The sequence below is a fragment of the Eptatretus burgeri genome, chromosome 2, assembly GCF_056783735.1.
Source record: "Eptatretus burgeri isolate ZD-2024b chromosome 2, Ebu_testis_v1, whole genome shotgun sequence".
In the NCBI taxonomy this organism is placed as follows: domain Eukaryota; kingdom Metazoa; phylum Chordata; class Myxini; order Myxiniformes; family Myxinidae; genus Eptatretus; species Eptatretus burgeri.
The window spans coordinates 143,148,122-143,164,212 of record NC_140962.1 but is presented as its reverse complement, the minus strand read 5'-3'; the positions used below and the strand labels follow the sequence as shown (position 1 = coordinate 143,164,212).

Sequence of the window (16,091 nt, the reverse complement as noted above, 5' to 3'; positions counted from 1 at the left end):
CATAAAACTCTCACTTTGATCAAAGTTTTCATGGGTAAGCTGGGTTTTCTCAACAAAGGTTACAGATCCATATTATTTTGAAAAGAGGATGGCGGCAGGGACATCATTGCAAGTTAAGCAAGTGAGTAAAAAAAGGCCTACCTGTCAAGTAGATCACTGTGGTCCTGAAAATAAAAAGAGGTTTAGCAGAAGTACTAACTTAATTATCACCTTTATTCTATTGTTTTTTGAAGCTGTAGAATATATCATATGCAGATGAGACCATTGTGCTGGCTGGGAATGTAGCTTACGTGCAATCTGAACCTGATTGCCTCGATACAGTAATTATTGTGCAACATAGAAGTTCAAAATCAATGTGTCAAGGAGTAATGTTGTAAGTCACCAAACTTTGACTGCTTTTGACATTTGTATGTGGTACATGCTTTGGAGCCTCAATGGTATGCATATCTGTCTGCGCTGTGGCTGATGAATCGCCAATAAGCGATGAAACTGGTCCGGCAGCTGAGAGGGTATGTGTAGCATTTGGATTCTCATGGATGTACTATTTGTGAATGTCTTTACAGTTGTGGAGGAACTCTGGGAAGGGTTTGAAACAGCAAAAGGGCTACCTTGGTAGCCTTTCTTGCTTGCTTTATGCAGCTTCTTCAGCTAGAAGAGCATGAGGAGTCGATTTATTTATATAAATAATCCTAGCCACCTGAATTAATTGATTGGTGAGAGCTAATTGATTTATTCCCTCCATTCACAGGTGAGAGATGTGACTGGGTCTTCGTTTTTCATATACACCCGGACCCCGACATTCGCGGTTCCAACATTCGTGGGTTCCGTGTATTCGCGGTTGATAATTTGTGGCATGCTCCAACATTCGCGGGAAATTTTCCCACGTATTCGCAGCGATTTTTAAATTTTTTCATGAGGCGCGAGCATAACAGTTCTAAAACATATTAGTACGATTCAGCAAAACCGCATCCCTCTAAGGCAATGTTACCCAACATACAGTGATCCCCAGGCAGATATTTAATTAGTCTTTGTGTAGTTGTAGTTACACATCCCATCATGTTGAGTGAGCTAACGGTATGAAGTGCATTGCGTGGGTCTCGTAATTATGTCAAGTAACTATCTCGAATTCATATTCTGATTCCAACTCCAACCCTTTCCTTTTAGCCATCGTACAAAACAAGCATGCAAGCACACATGCCATTCAATATGCGATTGATAATATGCACACCACGATGCCTCCCGTGGCTCGAATCCACCACACTCCCCCCACGACACACCACACAACCCACGCACAGGCATCATGCGCCATTATTTCGTTTGAATTTGTGCACCAATCCCCAACTGGCATCTCACCTTACTTCACACCTCACTCACCAAACCTCACCACTTCGACCACAAACGCCTCGCAGACACGGGGAAAAAGATTCCCACATCCCCTCGTACCTCTGCATCGCCACATTTCGCCACTCTATTTTGAAAAGTACCGCATGATTCGGATTGTCCTTGGCACCATGCGATGCTTGACCAAGCAACAGACATTAATAGCTCGACCGCATTTTACCGGGGACATCCTGGGTGAGCACGTGGAATTGATACAATCCTCATCCAGTCACCAGACCATGGCAAGACAGGGGCAATGAGGAGGGGTCACAAGAAGGGCAATCCGTGAGTTTGGTATGGGGCCCGGGTGTGCATTTTGGCTCATGAGGGGGCCCATAGGTGGCGGGGAGAAAGTCTGTTGCTATTCGACATTCAGACTGCGCTCAGAGCACGTTCAGGGCCAGGGTGCCAGCTCAGAGAGCCATGCCCTATGTTGAGTCAGGAGCTCCGACCCATACCGAAACGGATGGGCAACTGAGACAGTTTCCGGTCCTGGAGCCTGGCAGGGTGTGGCTAGGGCCGCTGTGGCCCAATAGAGGAGCAGGATTTGGGTCATAGTGCGTCGCTTTCTGGTCATCACCCCACCCTTCCGCCAGGGGCTTATAAAAGGGGGAGTGAGGAGCCGTTAGCTCTCCTCCTCACTGCCTTTTCTCTTCGCTCGCCTCTCGCTTTGCTCCCTGTCTCACAATTGGTATGTGATTGTCAGGATGTGCTTCTTCTTGAGAGCCTGATCCAGGAGACTGCCAAAACTCCCTGCCATGCTGTCAACGCGCCGCCACCCACGTGCAGCCAGACAGACCAGTGTGGAGCACACGTTGCCACGAGCCCTGGCAAAATAATTAAGCAGGAGATAACGTGCAATACCACGAGGTGGGAACGCTTAGGTGGAGCGTCCCATTGAGGAACATGCTACGCATACAGACCTTTACACGGCTAGGTTAGGGATCTTTCGCCTCATGCCTCTATCTACCTACCTATCTCTATCTCTATCTCTATCTCTATCTCTATCTCTATCTCTATCTCTATCTCTATCTCTATCTCTATCTCTATCTCTATCTCTATCTCTATCTCTATCTCTATCTCTATCTCTATCTCTATCTCTCTCTCTCTCTCTCTCTCTCTCTCTCTCTCTCTCTCTCTCTCTCTCTCTCTCTCTCTCTGTCTGTCTCTCTCTCTCTCTCTCTCTCTGTCTCTCTCTCTCTCTCTCTATATCTATCCACCCTTCTATCCCGTCTTCTTTGGACACACAAAGAGCATCATTACTGACTCGCAATCCCATTTTCCTCTGGCACGACACCGCACGCCCCACATTGCACTACACCACACCTCTCACTCCCACACCTTAGACACAACCAGTATTCCTCCAACCTACCTCTCCCTAAGCATTCTGGGTTGCGTTGATCTGCCGACTGCGCCGAGTATTGAGAGGTTGTGTATTCTCACCTGTTCTCTTTCTCTCTGGGTTATATCTAATCTTCCTCGGGTTTGTATGTGTGTATGTGATGGTGCCTGTCCTACTTTAAATTAAGATTGCAGAAGATATAATGGGATAAGTCTGCTCTGTGTCTTCTTCTGCAAGTTGTTGCCTTTTGCAGCACCCCACAAATTCCCTGCTATACAAAAAAAAATAAACCCAATTCACTGTGCTACCTACTTTTCTTCGCTTGATTGTAAATAAATGTTTTGTCCAGAAATGTTCCCAGCTCCTTTTTGTGTTTTCTATCATTGGTCCAGTGTGGTTTGCACTCTCGTTTTGCCGGGACGATATCCCCCAAAGATCTGTTTCCGAGCCAGTACATGCTTGGCAATTCTGCTCGGCTGCATCTGATCTGACAAGGTGATCCAGTTTGAGCAAGTGTGTACCGAGGGCGTATCCCCCGGTAATTAGATCATGTGGCCTTTAGATAAACGGTATTAGACGGAGGACCCTAAGTCATGTGGTCTAGTTATTGGCGTTCATGGTCAATTCGCAAAAAAAAATTATTCGTGTGCGATGGCCTGCAATTACAGAGAGTCTCGTGGGAACCCAAGGTAGCTCACCCCTCGTGGTCTTCACCCCTGACCCCGGGTCCACAATAATCTTCCATGAGCCACGCACAAAGCAACTTAATGTATGTGCAGTACAATACTGTACGCAAAAAAAAAACACACCTTCCCACGAAAATGACCTGCTTCCTGTGCGTGCATTGTAGCTACATGGGATAAACATAGTTTCACGGGATGTCTCACCATGTGCACTTTAAACATACGGTACTGTATTGTAGCTTCCTGGCATAAACAGTTTCGCAGGATGTCTCACCAGTTTAACACGTCATTTCCCATGATGCCATCCCCCATGAGCTACCTCCAGAATGAAAACACGAACAGCATCTATTGATGTATCCATTAATTACCAGGTCACCACATACGGACATTACACAATGGAAACATTCAGTGCATCTTGGTGTAAATCACCATCTTGCTACAAACAGCACTACCTGAGCTGTTGCATTTTAAAAACGCTCAGCATGATCTACCTGCAGATATGAAAGATTTCAAGTCCTGCGAGTTAAAGAATAGAAACGTTCAACATATCTATTCGTGTAATTACAGCATGCAACATATGGACTAATTACACAATGACATCGCTCACCACATCGATTATCAGCTGCCGAATACAGCATCACCTGTAAAGATCCCCCACAAACAATGCGCAGACTACTCATCCTCCAGCAGTTACCCACAACCAGGAACCACCACAAACCAATTACGTTATCCCTCTTGTGTCCAGTGTAACAATGACAAAACACTCGCAGATTTTACCAACACATTCATGGATTTTCATCTATTTCCACAGCATTTTCCTGCATTTTCGCGAGATTTTTGCCAACTTTCGCAGATTTTTCACGGGTCGGGAAATCCCCAGAACCTATCCCCCATTTACCAATTGAAACAATGCCTCCACATTCGCGGTTTCAACATTTGCGGGATTTTCCCAGAAAGCATCCCCCATGGATGTCGGGGTCCTGGTGTATATGCATATATCTAATGTATCTAAAGCGACATAAAGGGTGTAAAGGTCTGAAGGTGTCTAAAGTGTTAAAAGGGTCTTAAAGATAAAAGGGGTCCGAAGGGTGTGAAGGAGTTTTGAGGACCTTCAGGGTCTTGGGATCTTAAGAGTTTTGTGGGTATTAGGAGGTCTTTTTTGCATACATAGTCGAGGTTTGTGGAAGAGCTCGTACAGTGAACAGATCAGGACGTAACGGACAAAACAGGCTGCAAAACACGCATGCATGGGGTGGACAAAATGGATACAGAAGGAAACTTGGGATTCAAACCCAGGCAAGCCAACTTCGAGCGAGCATGCGCACCTCTCAGTTTTCCTGCTGTGATCTGTCTGAGCAGCAATTCCGACTGGTAAATTATTTTTTTTCAAAAAACAATTTTAATTTGTCCAATTCGCACATTCTTTGAAAAGCCTTCCTCTCCTCGACCTCCGGGGAGTTGTATGGTGGTGGAGGGGGTTTTGGCAGAAGCATAGCATGGAGGGGAGGGGAAGGGAAGGCATCATGAATGGAAGGGATGGGAAGACAGCATGAGGGGAAGTGAAAGGACGGCAGTATAGATTAAATTGTACATTGATGAAAGCTCAGAGTTGACGCTCTCTCCAATTTGATTGCTCAGTAATGTAACCCAAGTAAATGTAAATGTATATGGGTTTTATACATTTATAATGTTTTCTTTTCCTCCAAGAAGATTGATGCTCAGCGAAGACCAATATGATGCAGGCTAAAGAGGAAACGAGCTCACAGAGGGGGCATTGGGGGCCCTATTTGGATGACATAAAATAGGATCAAGTAAAAATGGACAAGAAGATGGGAACAGATTCACGATACGATTAACAGTTCAGGGAACAAACGACATGAATTGGACAAGACAGATCGGATGTGGTAATATTAGCTTTTTGGAGAGGTTCGCCTGGAGCTGAGAATGCAGCTTGCACGTGCGAAGAAACCAGCAGCGGAATTTCATTTTATCATTAATTGAAATAATTTCACATCGAAACACGTTTATGCCATTGTAGTCCGATTGCTGGAATGGTGCACTTGCATCAATCGCTCGTAGATTCAATACGTCAGGAAAAGGCAGATCTACCTAACTTAACACACGACATAGCAAAACTGAGTGTACTTTGAACATTTATGTTAACAGCATTTATGTCACAATTCAATAACTTTTTTTACGGATCGATTGCGTGCACAAACCAAGGGTTTCCTCCTGAACTCTGCAGATTATACAATATAGGCCATCAGGGTCATATAAAGGCTGTACTCGTACAAGCAACCACTGAAATCCATCTGACCTGTGTCAACGACGTGTTCTCCAGCTTGTTGAGTGTTGATTTTAAGTTGAACTCCACTCTTTGGAGTTGCTCCATTTCCTGCTTCAAATCGCGAATGTGGTCCTCAAGCCAATAAATATTGATTCTGTTTTTCTCACCGAGCTCCCTCTTCAACAAATTCAAAGCCATGTCCACAACATGTTCAAACTTGATTCGCTTCCCCTGCAGCATCTCCTCAATCTGCTTGCCCAAATCCTGGAAGACATCACCGCTTGATATCAGTGCACATGTTTTATAAGCCTGGTGTTGGCTTAACGGTTAAGGTGGCCGGCTTAAGATCCTAGGGTTTTGAGTACGAGCCCCTGTTTTCACCGTTGAAATTACACCAAGCGGGTTGACTCAGCCCGTCACCCTTCCGAGGTTGGCGAAATGAGGACCAGCTTACTGGGGTAATAAGCCATTCAGGTATCCTGCGTCGGAGTGGAGACTCGTCCAGGACTGCACTCCTTAGCCAAATGAAACTGCCTCGACAGCCCTATGTGCCTCGTGGCATGAAAGAAATGGTTCTTACTTGTTTTATGCAATTCGTTCAAACTGTAGAAAGGTTGGAGATCTTCAATTACCGATCATCTGGATTCGTCCCCTCTATAAGTTTGGGCCTCTTTGCTCACTCCTCATCAACCATACAAAGTCCAACTTCTCTTTTCAACTGAACTCATCTATCTCTGTTCTGTCGCTGTTACTTCCCAACTATGGAATTGCCTCCATGTGATAGCTCATGCTACTTAATAATATCCATATCTATGATGTTTTCTGTCATAATTAAGCTTCCTTCACATCATAGCTACCAACATGCTTCTTCGCTCCGATGGAATCTGCTCGTTCATATACTCTATCTCGCATCTTGCATTTGCACATTGCCTTGGAATCATAACAATAATTAATCTCCATTGTTATGCTCTTCCACAGAAAGCAAAAAATAAAAATAAAAAAAATCATAAACACAAAATGTGTTTTGCCTCAATATCAGAAGGTTCACCAGGTACTCATTTCATTGTCATTGTCATAACAGAACATCTCATGTGACCCCGACCTGTGTATCTTTGAGTTGCTGCTGCCGCTGCTTCAAGTCCGACGTCACGTTCTGTATCAACTCACTCATACGAAGAGTTTCTGCTGTCAACTTGTCCTGTGCAGAATACAGAGAGTCAGAGACTCTACAACTAGAATGTCACATCTTTGTGACAAAGCACAACAACAAGTACTATACAAAATAGATTCCATTACTTTGGTGAGAACATTGGCATCCACAGTAAAATTCCATTGCAACGGCTGAACACGGAGGACATCTCCTTGGGTGAGCTCGATTGCGTAGCTTTCTTCTAAAGATGAGCAGGAACAATCTGCTGGGTAATCTATGACGTACTTAGAACGGCATTAGCCAGATCTGGACCTGATTAGCCATCTGGAAAGTTGCTAACTTTCTGGAAAGTTGCTAACCTGAACCAAAATCGAATTGGTTCGTTCTCATCACCTAACCAACTTGTCCACCGAGTTTTGTCAAAACTCGTCAACAACTTTTTGGAAAATCATGCGATACATCGGTTTTGGCCCCATCTCTCAATGTTGAAGAATAAGTTAAGAAATTAAAAAAAAAATTCTCGTATCTGAATCCAGATAATCACCAAAATCGAACCGATTCGTGCTCGTCAAAGACCCAACCTGTCTACCAAATTTCGTCCGAATAAGTCCATAACTTTTTGAGCTTTCCTGCTCACAGACATACAAATGGACGGACAGGTGAAAACATAACCTCCGACCACCTTCGGTGGCGCAGGTTATAACACGATGTGATCATGAGGGTTTAGTTTGCAACAATTATTTCTCCAAAGAAAGTTGTGCTGCAAAGAAAGTTGCATCAACAACTGATTGTCCAACTTTCATCTCCACCACAAATCTTCGACACGACGTAACTTGCTCAATTTTCAAGACGACGGCATTTTATTGCTTTTCTTGCAAAAATTGATTCATTGTCAATTTGTTTCAATCCTCTGAAAAGGTAAATATAATGCATCGGCTATCAACCATTTGTGCTTATTCACTGACCTTTAGTTCAGATTGAGCAACCTTTGCAGCAAAAGCGTCATCGTGCTGGTGTTGTCCGGTCTTGCACATCTGGCTTGCCAACACCCCATCATCTTTGCAGGAACGTTGGATTGCCTTCCCATTCTCACTGCATCTCTGCCCCTCCACGTTCACTCCACGATTCCCTTTGTCTTCGTTGATCTTCACATATCTCTCGCAGCACAGGCTCTCGCGCGCTTTGAATGCCCATGGTTGCGAATGCCCATTGACGTTCTCATCGTTTCTTGACTTGCATTTTGTCTTATTATTGCAATCGTTTTGTCGTCCTTCCCAAAGTACCCCTCGACTTTCACCCACCGATGCACCTTGCTTATCTTTCAACTTTAACTGCATCACCATGCCAGCAAGCAGTACATTCTGTTTGAACCTCAGTGTTGGAGGGAAAATGTCACGGCAGTTGGGACAAAGGCAAATGGACGCATTTTTCTTGTGATAGCCCTCCAGACAATGTTTGCAAAATGAATGGCCACAGATCAGTGTAACGGGCTCCTTAAACAGCTCGAGACATATGCTGCACGTCAGTTCCTCCACACTGACTGGTGTATAGAAGGAAGAAGGAGCAGCAGCCATATTTTTCGGAACAGAGCTGGAGGGTGAAAAAGAACCCACGCAGAGAGAATGACACACACAGAGCCAGTAAAAAATAGATAAAATACACCAACTTTACATCAACTCGGAACGGCTATTTGCTATAGATGTGTTATTTATTTATTTAATGTATATTTGGCTTGGATTCATGTTGGCATACATAGAAAACAAAAAATTTTTAAGTCCCCTTTGTGTTATGCTCGTTCACTTTGCTGGGTCGGAATGTTGCTGCGTTGTGTTGGCCAAGTCTCCGATAGGATGGTGCAGAGGTAACAGCGCAATTACCTTAGAGCTGTTCAGTGCGAGTTTGATTTGCAACCCGACTTTGAACATTCGGATCGGTGCTATGTTGTTAGGGCATTGCATCACCGGGTGCACTGTTCTTTGAATGGATGTTACATCGGGTGTCCCGTCTGTTCGCATTAAAGATCCCCATGGTGTCTTTAGTATAAATTAGGTGAGCTATTGCTGACAGCCTGAACTAGTTTAAAACTGGAAGGGCACTCGGTGGAGCGCGTACCTCCGCCGCGTAATGCCTGATCCGCGAGAACGTATCGGGCCCAATACATTTTTGAGATATCATGCCGTATATCGGTTTTAGCACGATCTCTCAATGGTGAAGAATCGCTTAAAAAAAATATTAAATAATTCTCGTATTCAGATCCGGATTCGGATCTTCACTAAAACTGAATCGATTCGTCGTGGTCACACAACCAACATGTCCGTAAAATTTCATCCGGATCCGTCCACAGCTTTGTGAGATATCCTGTACACAAACAAACAAGCAGACAAACAAACAAACAGACAGACGAGTCGGAAGGCGACATGGGTGGTCGCTACATAATTGCATACGAGTCACACAGTTTTTGACGGATCGGGCTGAAATTTTTTGACAAAGAGGTTGATTATAGTGCGCATAAAAGCCTGGAAGCCGATTTTTGATTTTCGAAAAAAAAATATATATATATATATATATATATATATATATAATATATATATATATATATATATATATATATATATATAAATAAATATTTTTCGGATTTTTTTCAAAAATTTCAAAGTCCCGTTGCTAGGCAACGGTGGTGTCCATAGCAACGGTGCTCAAAAGCGTACAACTAGATCCTGGTATGAACCTACCAGTCAAGTTTCATCAAAATCGGTTGACTCCTCTGGCCTCCAGAGCTGTCCATTACATACAAACAAACCGACGGAAAACCTGAGAATAACGGTAGTCTCGCGACCACCCAATGGAAAGGGAGTGAAAACATAACCTCCTTCACCTTTGGTGGCGGAGGTAATAATTCCGACTCAAATCTACAGGGGGCACTGCGATGATCTCACAATTTATGCAAATGAGCAGTCATATGCTCCGCACGAACTGTCTGTGTGGATGGAAAAGATTTGTGTTTACTTTCGTACAAACTTCTACTATCCCGAAGTTCTTCAATTTTTCCCTTCAATCATCAAATCCTTGACCAAACCAGAATGGTCCAATGCAACAAACTTAGCTCAAAAGTCTGAAATGCGAATTAATTCCGTGCTCAGCAAATGTAAACGTTGACGGTCATGCATAGCATGGCATTCGTCTATGACGTCACAGAACAGCATATGTGCTCTATCAGTTGAAGAACCTTGGTCACAGTTTCAATCCCCATCTGCAGACTTACCAACGTCAGTCTGCGTTAGCAACCTTGGGCAGGGTATTCTTCGTCATCGTTGAAGCGCCGCCATTATTATTCGGCTGAATGTTCCATCGCCTCAAGAAAGTTGTTTCCCCACATTGACAAGTCTGGCATTTGGTCGTGTTTCATAGATCCGGTTCCTGCTCCTCCCGATCGGTGGTATTGAGGTTGCATCCGGAAATATGTCCACACAATTTTCATCCTGTAAGCGAGCAGTAGTCAGCGACAGACTACCGCTATGAGTGTCATCTTCGGCCTCGGATCATTCGCACCCATCACAAGCAAGTGAGCGGCCATTCGGATGAGACCGCTGCTTATGTTCCACAATAGGATTCACAACGTTAACTTCATCAGAATCGTGACTACGTATTGTGCACCAAGAGTGGTAGCTCAAAAAAAAAAAAAACCTGACACTGAAGTCCTTCAAAATTTGGAAACAATTGCCAGTATACTTGATCCTTCGATCCCAACCTCGCTCCCTTCCTCGTGGAGGATATCACCCGGGAGAAGAAAATCGAATCATCCTCCCTTTGTGGATTCCATCCTCCCTCATGGTAATGCACCTGCTGAACATGATTGTTGCGACGCCCAACAAAAGTCGCAATGCTGCACCAGATTGTAAACGACTGTCCCATAATAACCTGTAACACTGTTGTGTGAAATTATATTTCTATCACCATCACTTGGAAGTCAATCCGACTGCATTTTTGGATTCCAGTCGACAGGAGGACATTGCATTAACTTTGCTGCGATACACCTCAGTGCCTGATGATGAGCTCCCCGAAGACTTGTATCAACACATCATGGCTTTTGTTGAAGAAAACTTGCTGTGATGAGACAGTGGCATGTCACACCATGTTCATGGTGTCACAGAAGACACCCTCATTTGAGAGCTCTGTTGGGCTCACATGGCTTCGCCTTATCCATGGTGGACTACTCTCCTCCCCCCATATCAAACAGTGTTATGGAAGTGAACTCTGGTCTCACAACTGAGCTTACAGGTCAGGTATGGCAGCATGCGCCGGAGCAGCGCGTTGCTGCGTCCTCGAGCAGCGACACCCTGCTGCATCAAACATAGAGCTTACATCAAGCCAGAACTATCTCAAGTTCATGACTCGCTTACAGGTGAGTTCAACACCTCTGAAGATGCAATGTCCATGCATACCACAACATCTTGACCACAAGTCTCCAACCGAACATAATGCCCATTGCCACGAAACTGCCGCATCAAGGCCCCATCCAAATAGACCTATGAAGTCTTTGTCCCCACTGCAAATAAGTGGGACCTATCAATTACCATAATTTCCTCAGTGAATGCCACACCTACCTGAACAAGACAGTCGGTACATTACAGGAGTACACCAGATCGCTGGCCTATCCGAAGAGTCAGACGATAAATTGGCAGACATGACATGTGCCTCTGTGGATGAAAGGGTTCGCACCATGGATGACTCAGAACTAAACACTACTCTCTATGTTAGAGCTCACTAGTCTCCATATCAAGGGGGAAACCTGATTCGTGTTGCCCCAGTGAAGATTTTAGGAGCCAAGATTCAGAAGAGCTCACAGGTGACCGATCAAGCTGATGGGTTCTCCCCTCTACTGATTGTTGGCAAGTCCAGGTTCACAATGACACCCAACGGAAGAGAGTTCCATTTGAAAGCATTGTTGGCGAGAACCTTCACGTTGATTTACTAACAAGGACACCCTTCAAGAAAGGAGTGAAATGATATCTCAATTCGCCCAGCTAAGCACCAAGTTATCCTGGGTTCACAGGGAAGACCTGAAATCACAACGTATGCCGAGCCCACACACTGCGTACTCCACCTCAAATTACAATTGTGTGGCTTGGACAGTTAGTTTGTTGAAATGTAGCTCCCAAATGGTATTTCAAACCCAGACGCTATGTTCATACTCAAACGTCACACTGGTGCCCCGATTGCAAGATTGTTGCGACCCACTCAGCTCTTTTTCCCTCTCAGTATCGTCTATATAATTGAAGGGAAAGTTCAGATCCTCAACCCAACCAATGAACCCCGAGTTCTCAAACAAGAGAAGCAGTTTTGTTAAGTCCTCAGTGTGTATGAGAACTGGTATACCAATGATCACCCAGATGCTAATACCAAAACTAGTTCTCTTAAGTTCTCAAACCTCTGCTTCGAGCTCTCTGGACTCCGCCAACACATTTTCCCCTGACATGTGATCAAAGTTTCTTTCCCTCTTTTCCCCTTGGATGATGCTGTGGCAGGATGTGAAACACAGGGCAAAGTAGTGTGGTCTGACAAACTATGAGCTACCTTCTTCAAAGCTCAAGCTGCTCGTACTTCAACGCACACAATCGCTTTCGGGAGAAATAACCACCCCTGCCCTCGCATCTTGCTACACTGAGTGGCCAACTCCCAGGTTATTGTTGATATGTTTAAGTTCACTAGTACGAGCCCATAGGGGCGTGCCCGTAGGTGAGTGCCAGTATATGCAGCCCTCTCTCTCGCCCCTCTCTCTCGCCCCCCTCTCTCGCCCCCAGTCTCGCCCCTCTCTCTCATCCCCACTCTCATCCCCCCCTCTCATCCCCACTCTCATCCCCCCCTCTCCTCCCCCCCTCTCCTCCCGTCACCCTCTCTCGCAGATATTGGTCGACAGATAAATGGCTGTAACTTGGGAACCGCTCGTCCAATTGACATCAAACCTCGAAAAGGCACATTCGCGGGTCCCCGGCAATATTCCTGGCAAGTTTCAATCAGATCGGACCGGCGGTTGTCGAGAAACGGCGGTTGCAGACAGACAGACAGACAGACAGACAGACACACACACACAGAGATTGCTGGAATTATACATAGATAACATCAATTGTAATTGTCAGACACAAATCAAAGTCCCATTGTCAGATGAAAGATGTTAATATTAACCAAATGACCCGAATTTCTCCCAATATGCTTGGTGTTGGCCTAACGGCTTAAGATCTTGGGGTCTTAAGTTAAAGCTCTGTTGGCTGTTGAATTAACACCAGGTGTGGTTGACTCAGCTTGTCATCCTTCTGAGGTCGATGAAATGAGTACCAGTGTACTGGTATTGGTAATAAAGGGCACTGCATCAGTGGCACAGCCGTACCCCCAGGAAAATTATGCAACCAGCAACCGCAGGCTGCACACACACGAACGGTATCGGTATTTGTTATAGTCAGGAAAAACAAATTTCGATTTAAAAAAAATGTAAATGTTCTCAAGTGGGTGGGGAGAAAATTGGGGGGGAAGTGGTAATCAGAACTAGTTTACATGAAATTTTAAAACCTTTAGATTTTGGTAGAGTTGAGATTTCAATCCTTGAGGTTTTTGCAATCCGACCTGTTAAACACAACGTCCTCCACAACAACTATAAAAACATCCATCCATCCATGAGGACCATACTCTGTGCAGAGCGTCGGTGCTGCTTCAGCAGTCTCCTTGGCTGTTGGGTACAATCCTGGACGGGTCACCACTCCGCCAAAGGATACCACCAAGTTGGCACTCATTTTACCGACCTCAGAAGGATGACAAGCAGAGTCAACCCCACCTGGTATTAATTCAACAGCCATGAAGCATTAAGCCAACAGCAACATACGAGGAAACAACCTCAAGTTGCGACGCCCATTGAAACATTAAGCCATGAAGCATTAAGCCAACAGCAACATACGAGGAAACAAGAATGATTAAAGTTAATTTTGTTTCCATGAGATAGTTTTACATTTCGTTTTCAACATTCCAAGTGTCGGAGGGGAACGATTCAAGTTGATATCATAACACGAATCAGTTCAAGGAAGACAATGATTCATCAATCAGATGGAACTACACTTTTGCACTTTTATAATATAATCGATAACTTATATTATATCAATTTAATATCCCCTCATCTGATAAGAATAATAACATTACCTGTACCTGTCCAGGTGAAGACGTTTGGGACTCGAATGACGGTCCGAACGAGAAATGAAGCAGATAGAGAGATAGGTGTGACGGGTTCCAAACGTCACTGATCAGCAACCTGATGACCTAATGATTGGTGCTGTGAATGTTCTTGCTTGTTGATCTGGATTACGTCACAAACAGAAACTAATTTGAATTTTTTTTGCTACAGAAATCAAGGATCTTGGACGAGTTTAAGATCTTCTATTTCTGGTTTCATGTTTTACTTGTTGAAATCTGCAAAGTTGTTGAACTTCCCTTAGCAGGGACATTGTTACCTTGTGATAAGAATGTGAAAATGATTGATTGTAACGTTCTTATATAATTCCACTACATTCATAGTTTCCATTGGATTGAACTTTGGCGCTCACCCATGAAGCAAAGATCAGTCGATGTCAGTACAAGACCTTTGGACGTGCTAATCTCGAATTAGACTTTGCAACTGGTTGTTGAGAAATTGTTTACTTTCCTCCAATTCAGAAGATACGATTACGTGCAATTGTTTGTGAGCAATTAAAATTTAATCCAAGGTAGAAATTATATCTTTTTAAAGAAACTTGTTACCTCCGATGCCGAAGGTGGACAGAGATTGTGTTTTCAGGCAGACAGACAGACAGACAGACAGACAGACAGACAGACAGATGTCTGTTTGTTTGTCTGTGAGCACAATATCTCAAAAAAGTTGTGGATGGATTCAAATGAAACTTTGTGGACAGGTAGGGTGTGTGACGAGGAAGAATTGGTGAAGATCCAGACCCGGATACGAGAATTTTAAAGTGAAGTCGCCATCTCAAATTCAGCCGCTGATGGCTGAAATGGAAGCCATTTTCCACTGCCATCAAAAAATTTGAGATGGCCCAATATCCACATCTGTTCATAATATGATAGGCTACTAGTGTGCCAAATTTGGTGCTTTCCTCACAAAATGCACAATTGTTATGCTATATTTAGCTAAGTTGCCCCACTATAGGGTGGCATCATTGACTGGGAACACAGCTGTGCTGTTGATGCAATGGCCCTTTGCTGGTTAAGGCAGGAATTTTGAATTTAGCCATGGTGACGTGATAGCTCACCTTCTCTTTGCGAAGGACGCCGTGGGGTCCTTAAAGTCCACCACCTAATGCGAGCAGACAGGATGCTCAGTTCAACGTCCATCTGAGAGAGGGTGTGCACCAAGATGATTTTGCCTGCCTGCGAAACACCAGCATGACTGTCTATAGTCGGGTCAAGATTCAAATCCAGGCTTGACAGCTCAGAGTTGGGTGTGCATACCTGTATATGCCAGGCTGCCAGGCTGTCAGCCGGAGATTAGGTGATTTGAGGAAAGAACAGGATCACCCTTGCTCATGAACAATTCTGTCTTTGGCAAGATGATGGAGAACTTGTACAAGTATGTACACGTTCAGTTGGTCCATGCCCATGAGGAGGACAAGCTGCGGCACCTAATCTCATGCGAAAGATTTTCACGGCAGAAGATAATCAATAATGACCTTGCCGCTGTTCACATGAAGAAGAGAAGACTGGTGCTAAATCGCCCTGTCTTTGTGGGTATGATGTGCATGCTGGACCTGTCCAAGCATCTCATGTACGATTTCTACTACAACCAGCTGAAAGAGCAATATGAGGACCGATGCAACCTACTTTACTCAGACACAGACTCTCTCCTCCTCGAGATCCAGAGAGAGGATGTATACGCGGACATGGCTGCATATGCAAAGCTCTATGACATGAGCAACTACCTGAAAGACAACCCACTCCACAGCCATAAAAACAAGAAGGTGCTTGGCAAAATGAAGGATGAGTGCGCATCGACACAAAGACATCACTAGACCCTTTCGATAAGCTATTTCACTAAAAAAGCAAAAAAGCAGGAGGTGATATGATATTTCAACGAAAATACAAATGGAGTTTTCACCCATCTGGGAAAGCAAAGATACGATTTTGCAACCATGAAAATATCCCAAATCCACTTGGATGTCTCATAGTAGGCCCAAGCAGATGTGGGAAAACATTTTTGCATTTAAAGATGCTCCT

At 44.3% G+C, this 16,091-nt stretch overlaps 1 protein-coding gene across 3 annotated transcripts in view; it reads right to left on the bottom strand.

Moving 5' to 3' along the window:
• Positions 1-14,328, bottom strand: part of LOC147033389 (uncharacterized) — a 125,611-nt gene extending 111,283 nt beyond the window's left edge. Inside the window, exons 1-5 of one of the 3 annotated variants that reach the window (XM_085854190.1) lie at positions 14,028-14,328; positions 7,808-8,432; positions 6,795-6,890; positions 5,723-5,956; positions 142-164 (exon numbers count right to left, since the gene is read on the bottom strand). In XM_085854190.1, coding sequence (XP_085710316.1) covers positions 142-164; positions 5,723-5,956; positions 6,795-6,890; positions 7,808-8,416 — 962 coding nt within the window. In that variant the 5' untranslated portion in view covers positions 8,417-8,432; positions 14,028-14,328. Of the gene's footprint in view, positions 1-141; positions 165-5,722; positions 5,957-6,794; positions 6,891-7,807; positions 8,433-10,104; positions 10,323-14,027 lie in introns of those variants that run through there. The other 2 variants (XM_085854183.1, XM_085854196.1) reach the window with 2 other exon arrangements.
• Between the last annotated feature and the right edge of the window lie 1,763 nt (positions 14,329-16,091).